We start from the raw sequence: 12771 nt of genomic DNA on the forward strand, positions 1-12771 counted from the left end.
GGTACATTTTTCAGTTAGTGAATTTGTGCAATTCATGCTCACTTCCACCTTATTGCAGTAGGATTCTATTTTCAGTTTCCTGTTTTACTTATCTCAGAAATTCACACTGACACTCTTGCACAGAAAAGGATATGCACCACACAATAAAATAAATAATCAGTAAATTGTTAATTCATGCGAAAAATTTCAGTTAATATGATTTTTTAAAATTAGTTTGCTGTGCTTAGATTTACACAGATATTTGGCCGAATATTCGGAAAATAGGCAGAATATTGAATAGCAGCAGAATATTTGCCCCATCTCTATTATGTACTGCAAAGTGGTTTCCAGTGTTGCTGCACCTTCACTATGCAGTACATTTTGATTGACAGAAAGAATATTTTCTCAGCCTTCTCATATATATTCTTCACACTTATCCATCATTTTGTTTGTTTATTACAAAACTATTTTGCTTATACAAAGTTTATTACAAACTTAATTCAAAATTTTCATCATTGGTTACCCGATATTCGATTTTTCAGATCTTGGTAAGTTCCGACAAAAGAAGGTTTTCCCTTGTCATCTTTATTATTCTTATGAATGGATTTCATTAAATTGGATGAAAACTTCTAATATAAAGCTCTATCAGCAATCATTGTCAATTTAATTTTTTTTCCAGGATTCGGCGTGCTATTCAGTATGCAACATTTCTGATACATCAACTTTGTTCAAAAAGTCACATCCTCATCAGATTGCACTTGATTTTGTAACAAACAGCATCAATATTGTTTTTTGAGCTTTATTAGTACCCCTTGATCTGTAGACTATATCAAACTCATATCATTTGGAGGGGAAAAATATGGCACAGATTTCCACACACTCCATCTCAACTTCACCTGAATAAAATAGAGCATCATCCAAAAACAAAATTCTTTTGCAGGGAAGGCTTTTGTATTGTAAAAGACTTTGTTTCTGGAAAAATCTATTGAAAAACCACTGTTTGAAAACGACCTGATTCATTCATGCACTTTTCTGATTCGTATAATTTATAGGCAGAGCTTCCATACAGATGTTCTTGAAAGCTATGGGATTGACAGACATCCCAATATTGGCGTGAAGCCTTTTAGTAGTGCTGAATGTTGAGCTTTACTATGGGGAGGAGCATCTCTCCTTCCCCAGACAACATTAATATTATCTCTCTTTGTGTGTGTATGAGGTCAGATGCTTCTAATCACAGAGATTCTACAGATGAATTCAAACTTTAGAATAAACTACACATCATTATATTATGTGCACATACACACTCACATTGATAATGAAGGGCTTTACAAATCCCAAGCACCAGGTCTCCCCGGTGACTAAAAAATCAGCATTGATGCCTAAAATTCTTTGTATGAGACATCTAAATTAAAGTATGAGGAAAAGTGAAAAATTGCTGTATCTGTAACACTTATTTAACAACATGGAAGGGGGTCACTATTTCCAGAAAAAGTTCAAAGAAACATTATTTCAGGCTATTTTTTCGGAAAAAGAAAATGTTTGACTCCTAAATGATTTTTTCTCATTTTCAAGCCCTGCATATAATTCAATATTATTTAATCTTTAAACTGCTTCCATTGGAAGGTAGATGATGAGCTTAATAGGCTACTAAGTCACTTATAGATGATTTCTGATATGGGGAGGGAGAGTATTTTTTTTTTCTCTTGTACACACAAAAGAATACATTTCCAACTATTTATGAGCAGGTTAAGGATCAAGACTCCACATCAACCCTCTGAATGCAACATGACCAGACTTGCCAACATGTGGATGGAGGCAATCACAGTAACAATGCATGTTGACTTGGAGGGGGGCTTAGTCTACATGACCCCCCCCCCCACAACTTTTTTTACTTGTATTATATTTTTTTGTGAATTTCATTATTTTTCCCAATTTAATTAATTAATATAAGAATTAATTAATTTAGTCATTCTAAAATATGTGTATTTGCTATTTTGTGTTGTTTTTCATTATTTAAAGTCAAGGGAACATCATACTGAAAAGCAACATTACTTATATGCTTTTTCAGTATGACACTTTTTTACTATAAGCGGGAAAGTTATTTTGATAAATATAACATTCAATTCATTAACTTAATCGGAATTGGGAAAAAAACAAGAACTTAAAAATTCACTTTTGCAACTTACTTGAAAAATAGTTGATCAAGATTCAGTTTATGTTATTGAATCCATATGAAATAAATAAAATAGGAGAAAAATTTGTACAAATTTTTAGTTGAATGGAAAAAATCTAAGTTTATCAGCACTGATGAAGCTCTTTATAGCAAGCACAAGTCTGCAATTCGAATTAACTGCAAGTTTTCTGATAACATGTTTTCATGTTCAGTTTTTCTATTAACACACTTCTAATGGGGGGGGGGGAACAGTGGCAAAGCATTGTTGGTGTCAGGAGAGATTCTAGAAGTCCCTTTTACTGCCTTTACCTCTTCAACACTATTGATGCTGATGCCCCATAGAACTGTATCCACCAACAATGTTCCCCTTCTCCCCCTTAGCTCCCAGTTGCTCTTGAGGGATTTTCTGAGCTCTCTTTTAATGCCAAGGGAATGATGAGTTATGATGATGTGGGAGAGAAGCCAAGGAATGACTTACAGAGCATCCCAAAGCATCAGCAAATCGGAGGGACTTGCATCCCTCCTCCTCTGGGATCTTATACATTCACTAAAGCAGCAACTTGTTGTTGTGTGGGTGGAGGATAAAAAAGAGCAAAAGTCAGACCTAAATATTTATTACCCCCCCCCCCCCCAAACCCATAGAACTGTTGGGCAGGGCTTCAGGATCTTGAACATTGGCTGCAGGCTGTAGCTGCATCTTGATAAATGGGTGGAGAAAAAAAGAAGCAAAGGCCCATGTATTTATTACGCCCCCTCTCCCGAAGAACCATAGACCATTATGGGGCAAATTGTTTGGGGAAAAACACCCTCCCCATTTAAAAGTTAAACGTTTCAAGTATCTGTTTTTTGGCAATAAATTAAGACACTCGCACCCACCCCACTTATTAGAAGACAACTTCAGACGCGCCCACTCTACACTGTTACAACCTCCCTTCCCTTCAAGCCATCCTACAAGAAAGGAAAAACAGTTGCATGCATGAATCAAAGTCACCTGGAAATCTTTTCTCCCTCTCCACTATCAACCCAAAACAGCTAGCAGGATTTATATCTCGTTCTGTATGGGGAAACCTTCAGGCATATTTTTTTTCTGGCCAAACAAAAAAAAAAGTCCCAACAGATTTACAATCTCCCTTTTCTCCTCCTCATTTATTTGCATTTATGGACTATAAAAACGGCTTCCGTAATATCCGGGTACTTCCTGTAACTATGTAGTTTAGTAAGTTCAACTGAAGAAACTACGGACAAACCGTAGCAATTGGCAACTCTTCATGACTGACCCTCTTATGAATGAAATATGATTGGCTTACCTCTATATGCTGCTCCTTTATGAAATCATTGACATTTAATATTTCTGGAAATGTCATCCTAAAAATATAAAAGAAAATTAAGCATCATACAGTATAAAATATCACATAGATGTTTGTAATCCAAAAGAAACATAGAAGTACATAAATAAAGTTCAAAATGTTTATTGAACAAATAACACAATAGCCAATATAAAGGCGTGTATACACTAGCACGCCAATCTTGTAGCGTACGACAACCAGCAGCGGTTCTAATCCGCTCGTGGGTACACAAACTTCCTTTGTTTCTTTTTTCCTTTCTGTTCGTTGAAAAAACTGATTCCAGCTGGGTCCAGTTGAAACAGCTCAAGAATCCTTCACAACAGCGTACAAATTACTGAACAACCGATTGTGAATGCTTTCATTGCATGATCTGCACGCTAATGTATGCACACATTAAAACACGACCAGTTTTCAACCCAAAAAAATAAAACACTTCCACGAGTCATACTCATGGATTTTTTTAAACAAATACCCTGGCAACATTAGTGACACAAAAGTAGAAGAAACCGGGAACAGTTGCCATAAGAAGCGAGTTGACACACAGCTTCTCTTTTTCACCGCAGTGAGCACCGAGTACTAGTAATGCTACAGTCAAACCACATGAGGGTGTTGCATGTTGGCATAGAACATCATCATATGCCTATTTAAAACACAATCTGGTATAACCGCAGCAAAATTGTGCAAAAATTACAACCACCAGTTGAACTTTCTTGGTGCACATGAAACTGTAAATGATGACTTCCTTGTTCTTTTTTGGTTTTTTGTAACTTTTCTTTTTACATTCATTTTCTACTTCAAAATATTTGGTACTTAATATGCACATCACATTTTTCTGCCAACTTACCCCAGAGGTTGTGTCAACTTGCCCCACATCTGAGATAAGTTGGCATAGTTTTTAACAGCTTTTTAAACATATTTGATGAAAGGAACATACAATTTTAAGTGCAATTTACATCATTAATTTGCAGCAAAGGAGTACTGCCATCCACAAAATCGGCCACATTCGCTGTAAGTATTACCAGGAAAAAATAGAAAAATCAAAAACTAAAACCTATGCCAACTATCCCCGGTCTCCCCTATATTATACAGTGAAACCTGTACAAAACAGAATGTTAATAGACTGAAATAATAATCTGTTTCAGATTGTCGTTTCATAAAGGTGCAAATAAAAGCACTAATAATTGAAAAGACTATATTTATATTCCGTTTAAGACAGGTTTCCAGCTCATATGGTGTCTGTCTCAGACAGGTTTCACTGTAAAACAAAAGCTGCAAATGTACCACACCCAATCACACACATTACTTTCATGTATCATACAAGACAATATCTCTTATTACAACAAACATATATAGAAATGCCAACATTGGCATGAAGCCTCTCAGTAGTGATGAATGTTGAGCTTTGTGTGTGTGTGCCATGGGGGTACCCCCAGAAGAACATAATCATAGTCCAATGGAAAAAATCACTGAAAATAAGTCCTGATGTTGGTCACATGAGCCCACCCCTTCTCAAGCAAATTAGCAACTTTGTGAGGTTGCAGAGTTACTTAGTAGTTCATGAAGATTTAATACAATCCCACCCTGCATACGCCTTTGTTGGTCATATATACAGATGTCTAGCAACCCGAGAGTCCCTGTTTTCATTGTATCGGAGCACCTATGATGAAACATTATCTTCGTAACAAGTTTCACTGGCTCAATCCAGCTTTATCATAGGGTAAAGACCCAGGAACAGCTTCGGTATAGGGGACAGGTTGGCGATTTTCAGCGACTTTTTTTTCGGCGCCAAATATGCCTGACGACCCCATCAGAAGTCGCCAAGGCCGTTAGACACATTACGAGCACCGAAAAAAAAAATCGCCAGCATAGAAAACAATATGAAGAATATCATGAAACACATGAGAAATGGAAACATAAATAAGAGCTGAATTGAGTGAACATAAAAATGCTAAAACCAACAAGCACAATTATAATAAAAAAATAATTATAAATGAAAACCAGGACTCTCTTTCCGGGAATTTGGGTTCATATAAATAAACAGTCCTGCATGTTGTATAAATAAATATATTCTATGTATTATAAATTAAAACCCAGACTCTCTTTATTCTATGTATTATAAATTAAAACCCGGACTCTCTTTATTCTATGTATTATAAATTAAAACCCGGACTCTCTTTATTCTATGTATTATAAATTAAAACCCGGACTCTCTTTTCGGGAATTCGGGTTCTTATAAATAAACAACGGTCCTGCATGTTGTATAAATAAATATATTCTATGTATTAGAAATTAAAACCTGGACTCTCTTTTTGGGAATCCGGGTTCTTATAAATAAACAACGGTAAAATAAATAAATAAAATAATAACGATGCAGGGGCATCCTGCATGTAGAAAAGAATAAATATTGGAAAATATTGAAGGTACAACCTGAGGGAAAAGATATCCAAAATAATTCCAATTAATCCGAGACACACACTACATCATATATACGGAAGGAAGAGAAAATATGAAGAACTATCCTAACGGTTTTTTAAAACGCCGCGGCTATAAGGTGACATCATTTGGAAAAAAAAAAGATAGAGAATAGAATGGGAAAAAGAGAAAACCAGTTTGAAAATTGCAGTAAAACCTGTTTGAAAGACGCGATAGGATGCTAGGAACACGGAAAAATAACAACCAGCGCCACTGCCTGGTAGAATTCTTCGAACATTTGGAACAACGGCAACCCAGCAGAACAACAACAAACCAGAGCGCGCCAACGATGGCAACTTATCGTCAGAAAAAAAAAGTCGCCAACTTGGCGTGTCCCCTATACCGAAGCTGTTCCAAGACCCATTGTGTTGAGCTGCTAAAAAAGCTATTTTTAGCCAACAGCACTGGGCGTGTGCGCACGCACACAATTTTGACTGTGAAAACAGTTATTTAAGCATTTGGGCATTAAGCAGCTTGGCAGGTGGATCCAAAACCACCTTTACCAGACGTGGGGATCAACCATACTCCCATCCAGAAGACAAGATTTCACATATTTTTCTTTTCAGATTTTTTGATGTCTGATATTAGATACTTGTTATTCACTTTATCATCATGCTCTGATATCAGCCTGAATCGCAAGCTCGTCATTGCATTTCTCTAACCTCCCTGTGAACACGGGTATGTAGGAGGAAAGGAAAGCACCTATCTCCTATATATGCGCACAAGCTGGAAGGCTGTATTTTATCATCGACTGTTTTAAAGTCAGAGTTTGCTCTCTTCTCTAATTCTCTCACATACGTATACAAATTTATCATTATGGTAAAGATTGTGATTTTAAAAAATAATGGAAATGAGTAAAATTACAGCAAGAAACAAGACCTGAATCTTTCGCTGTAGTCGGAGGAGAGGGGTGTTGCAATCCAATATGAAAATTAGATATTAGCGTTGTCAATCTGCTGTGCTGACATCAGAGACATCGTAATCTGCCATGTCAGTGATTGAAAATGAAAATTTGATTTTTGTAGAAGCAAAAATGTTGTTTTGTAGCAGTATTTATCAGTTTTGTAGCAATTTAAAATTTTGGCAGTAAATAAACTACAGTTTTTACATACATATATGCAGTAGCGTATACAGAATTACTTTTTACTTTAAAAAATAGTGTTATCTCAGCTCATAATAAGGGGTTGGTGCCCCCCCCCCCAAAGGCACAGAATACATATAGAATTCCTCTAGAAGAAATTATTTATTTTCTGTTTTTAAATCAAAATAATTTTTTTTAGAATTCTTGATATTTATATATACAGTAGAACCTCGTTAAGTCGTCACCCTGATAAGTCATAATTTTTCTTCAGACCCTTCCAGCTCTAATAGACCACAATGTTATTAAACCCTCGTTTACTTGTCGCTAATTTCGGTTAAGTCGTCACTATGAAAAAGTTTGAGAAAGAGGAACAGACTATTTTCATGGCTCCCATTAAAAGAAGAGCTTGTTAACAGCATTGCCATATGCTTAAAAGTCACCATAAAATCCTATAGAGTACAACCCAAACGGAACAGTTTAAGTAACGAAAGTTACGCTGGGGAAATTCATTTGCCGACTAAGGTTTTTGGAATGTTCGGGACTGTTCAAGCTAGATCTCATTTCTGCATGGGCTCCATTGGAGAAACTGGGCAAACACCCAAGCTCTGTCGCAAGAAGCAACGAACACACTTCGCCCATCCCACAAGGAGGAGCAGGGCATCTCCGGCAAAACCAAAATTTATTGATATGTCAAAGATTACATATACTGCAAGGAAATCAAAAATTATGTAAATCGAAGAATCAAATTATACAAGTTAAAGTGCAACGCGGCAAGGATAATAAATAATCATAGAAAGCATGGACTCTACTAACTTACGGCTTCAAATTTAAACAAAATATCTTTGTTGAAAAAAATAAGACATTCTTTCCCAAGTTGAGGTCTTCTGTTTACTTTTCCCGGCCCAGGGCCCCTCCACCAAGTTAAAAGTGTTCGAGATTACATTGTAGTTGCATCATGAACTACTGATGAAGAATTCAAACAATAAAATTAAATTTGATGTATATGTAAAATTAATGTGCAATAGAGAGTTTCTATTATGAAGAAAAGCTATTTATTCAAACAGTTGCTCTGTTAGTCTATAAATTAAAAATTACTAGTATAAATCAAAGTGTACAGTACATTTCACCACAATAATTTAAGTAATAAGAGATAAAAAATTGCTATTATTTTTAAAATTGCTATAAATTTTACTAATATTGTTATTTTGATTCATACTTTAATAAATGTCATATTACTTTAAATTTTTATACAATTTTCATAACATTGTACATTAAAACTGACAGAACTCCACTTAAGTTGTCACTTCGCTTAAGCCGTCATAATTTTTCGATAACTTGAGGTGACGACTTATCGAGGTTTTACTGTATTTTTATATTTTTGACAATATCAACAAATACAAATACTTATACAATGCCACAACAGGCAAAATGCCCAATGGGGTGGCTGAGATGCTTTTTACAGGCTGAGACAAATGAGAGGGTTTTTAAAATAGACACATTTTAGCATATGGTATTTCAGATTTCAAAAGTAATTTGAAAATGAGTGTTTTCAGATTTATCTTGTAGACTTGGTAATCATTAATTTAAAAAAAATCACAACAGGAGAGACTTGAAACACTCATTAGAAAGGTAATTATTTTTTCTTGTTTTGCTGCTGATACAAGTCTGAGTTGTGCTTTTGTACTCCAGTTTCAAGCATTCTTGAACGTTTTATTTATTTACTTATTCAATATTGATTGGCTGAGGCCTATACAAGAGGATGCGGAATTTATATATGGCAAAAGTGATGATTGATGGTTCAAGAGAATTTGGAAATCGTGGTGCAATCTACAATATTTGATGGTAGGTTGTTCCAGTCTATAATAGTTCTTGGGAAAAAGCTAAATTTGTGACAATCGGAAGAGACAAAGATGGGCTGTAATTTTTGGGAATGATTGAGTCTAACAGAGAAATGTGAAGGTTCGATTAGAATATTGGATGACACTTTGGGCAATTCCAAGTTCCTCGGATACTTCCATCTGAGTACGCCCACATTCCAGGCGGCCGATAATTCAACCACGTAAAAAATCATCCACATGCGTCCTCTGTGTCATAACTATTCGCTTATGGCACTGAGCGCCTTACAGAACTCTTGTGAACAATTTCACTTCTTTGCCACCATTCCTTATATACCCCCCTCTTACACTCTCGTCATTGTGACATACTATCGGCATCATCTGGTGGCTTCCTGAAATTTGCATATCATTCTTGCAGATGTGTGTGATAATTCTACAGGTGAAATTTTTACTTTAGATTTCGATTTCCGTGTGATTCTGAATTATCCTTAATTTATGGACATGAGTGTAGTTTATAGTATCTGAATTTGTTTCCCGGCAGGTCCGGAATCGAAAGCATTAATTTATCTTGATAGTCGAAATACTTCATTGCTGATGATAGACGGAAACTAACGTAGCAGCTGGCCTTGTCAAGGCTACGTGCACTAAGTAACAACTTGGAGATTCGGCTCTCAACCGAGAGGCCCCTGCTGGAATAGATCCGGCCCTCAACCGAGAGGCCCCCTGGAGCTGATCGAGGTGGTCCGCCCTCAACAGAGAGGCCCCCCTGGAGCTGATCGAAGCGATCCAGCTCTCAACTGAGAGACCTCCACTGATAGTTACGGGGATACGCTACGCCGAAGTGACTATCAACGTCGGATGTCAGATTGGCATAGAAGATTGACTATTGATGACCATAAACCGGTGAGACCGTATCTTTCTGTCAATGTCAAATAGAGGGTTCTATGTTGAATTAATCTACTGTTAAAATTGTCTAACTTATACATTCAAACCTAATAAATAATATTTTCATGCAAAAGTTTATTTGTAATAATTTTCCACTTGTCGTTTGCCACTAAAATTACTAGATATTTCGAACCGGGCAAGCAACTCCCATAAGGGACGTTGCAAGACCCTCGTAGAAGAGAGAATTCGACAAGAAGAAGCAGAAGAAAGAATTCGACGAGAAGAAACAGAAGAAAGAATTCAACGAGAAGAAACAGAGGAGAGGATTTGACGGGAAGATGCCGAAGAGAAAGAGAGAATTAGACAAGAAGAAGCCGAAGAGAGGAACCGGCGAGCAGAAATGCAGTTCGAACTCAAGAGACTGAGGATATAAGCGGAGAAGTGCCAAGCTTCCGTTCGACCAGCTGTGACAAATCGGGACTTTCAAGTGTCAATTCCGCGTTTTGAATCATCGGATGAGATTTCATTGTTTCTGGTCCTGTTCAAACGACACATGAGATTACACCAGATTCCGGAAGAATTGTGGATTACGTATCTCATCAATAGCTTACCGAAGGAGGTGACTAGGATCTGTGCCAGGGAGGCTGACGAGAAGTTCAAGGACTATCGGTATGTCAAGGAACTGCTGTTAAAGCGATTTAAGCTACATGCAGACAGATTTCGAAAACTTTTTATAGAGCATCGGAAGAACTCTGAGAGTTCATGGTGTGACTTTTATTTTGAGTTGAAAACGTATCTTGAAGGGTGGTTAACAGAAGTTAAGGTTACAACATTCGAGGACTTGATTAATCTAGTCATAGCTGATCAGATGAAGTGCCCTCCATAAGTGAAAAAACATTTCATCGATGTATGGACCATGTTGATCTCTCCATCAGAACTAGCTGAGAAACTCTGCACGTATGAAGATGCTAGGAGTACTTTCACAAAGAAATTCAACCAGCAGTACGATGTCGAGGGTCGTCGAAAGCAAACACCAAGGAAATATCCATGGACGTCATCAAAACCAGTGATTCGTGCAGGTGAACAGACACTTCCCATGATCAGCCTGGATGAACAGCAACCTGTAAGCTGCTATGGATGTGGATATTTGGGAGTAATTAGAGCGCAGTGTCCGACCTCTGTAATTCTGAAACGACAGCGACAACCGCTCAGTTTTGTCAGTTGGAACTGAATCTATGCTCTTCTGTAACAAAACCCGTAGCATTGTTAAAAATTCATGTAAATGGCAAAGTGGGAACTGCCTGTGTGCCGACAGCAGTGCTACGCACTGTATCGCAAAAGTGATACTCTGCATCGTGGAAACTATCGAGATGCATCTTGCAAACGGACAGCAATCAACGGTGAATGTGTTGACCACAATGATATTGGTCAACATCCAATAGAAGCGACTAAGGACGAAATTTATAGTTCTTCCTGGAATCGTCGTAACAGAACTCTTTTGGGAATCGTGTTGGATCTCAAGCGAAGGCAATAGTTCGTCGGGGAAAATACTCTGAAGTGATTCCACTTTGTGAATAAGTCTACGATTAAAATTTTTCAACATGTAGTAGAGCATGTTAACTTGAATACTTGCCAACTATGACTAGTTGAAGGAGAGCAACAGAAACAAATTCTGAACAGGTCGTGGAAAAAGAATGAAAAATTTTTCAGTCCAGGGGGAGGAGACACTCCCGAAAGCGAAGTTCACCATGGTGATATGGTATAGGAACCTCAGCGGTTGGATCGGTCTAGACGTCTCAGGAACCAAACAGGTCGCGTTCGTGACTATCCACGTCCTGCTGTCCATAGCGAAATCCACCGATCCGGAAGAAGCTTTCATCACCAACCGGTGCAAGGGCAACCACGAGTTACTCTGACAGGCAGGCAAGTACTAGACTTACGTTTCCGCAGGAACGAACGGGTCAAACTTTCCGGTGCCAGGCGACGCAGTCCAGGATCACCAGGATATTATCACATGTGGCATCGTTGTAAAATGCCAAGCCAAACAATAACCTCTAGTAATAGCTTCCATGAGTCAAGAACCCAAACAAGTATAAGCAGTGCTAGAGAGGGGAACGATAAATGCAGGGGGAGTGGCTATAAATATTCTCATCAAAACCCTAACGCCCTTCGATCAGAAGGTCGCAGCCATCCCCCTTTCGTGAGATTTAAGTTGTATCGAGAGACGAAGACATTCTCAAGGAGTTCGATTTTAACCTTCATGACGAAGGGTTGTGTGTTTCACAGGTTAATGCAAAATAAAGGAATGCTTCATGTTCGTCGCTTCGTATACACCTCACCAATCATCACAGAATGTTATTACAAAAGTACATATTTTTTTACTGGCACCAGTCTGAGCATTGTTACAAGCTTTCTTGTACCTACAAAATGACCATCTGGAAAGCAGAAACAGCGACAGAAAAAGTTTGGTGGCTTTAAATTGAATGAATGAGTTTTGTTACAATACGATTTTTTTCTCTTTTTCTGGGTTTAAATGTGAAGCTGGTCATTTTTAAAGCTTTTGGGAACATCCGTCTGCAATCTCTGGAAAATAAAGAAATTAGGGGTACAGAATGTGATTTAGGCGAGGTCACGTGATTTTGCTAACTATCCTATGAGGATTGCTCTCCTCATACTGGCATTTTTTCTGACAAAAAATGACAAATATGTGTGCATGTGTTTGTATAGTTTGTCGGTTGCACATATAATCTTTCACATATATAAAACGTAGGATCAAGATTCTCTACGAGGGTAAAGGCGGAAAAGTTTATCTCGTCTTATTTCACACTTTCCGGACAGAAAAAAAAGGTAAGCAATATTAAATGCAACCAATATTTTTTACAAATTACGAGCTTTTAAACTTTTATTTATATCTCATGAGCTTTCCTTAAATCGTTATATACCCTTTCAACAAGAAACCACGAAAAATTAAATTATTGTATGGTTCTTATAAATTCATAA

General features: G+C 37.3%; 1 protein-coding gene across 1 annotated transcript in view; it reads right to left on the reverse strand.

Moving 5' to 3' along the window:
• Positions 1–12771, reverse strand: part of Usp47 (ubiquitin specific protease 47) — a 507668-nt gene that overhangs the window by 288391 nt on the left and 206506 nt on the right. Inside the window, exon 12 of the mRNA XM_089246367.1 lies at positions 3460–3517. Within this exon, the coding sequence (XP_089102493.1) occupies positions 3460–3517 (58 nt within the window). The remainder of the gene's footprint in view (positions 1–3459; positions 3518–12771) is intronic.

The sequence above is a fragment of the Pholcus phalangioides genome, unplaced genomic scaffold (genome assembly GCF_987345545.1).
Source record: "Pholcus phalangioides strain wild (caught in Gottingen) unplaced genomic scaffold, Ppha-v1.0 ptg000017l_1, whole genome shotgun sequence".
Lineage (NCBI taxonomy): Eukaryota > Metazoa > Arthropoda > Arachnida > Araneae > Pholcidae > Pholcus > Pholcus phalangioides.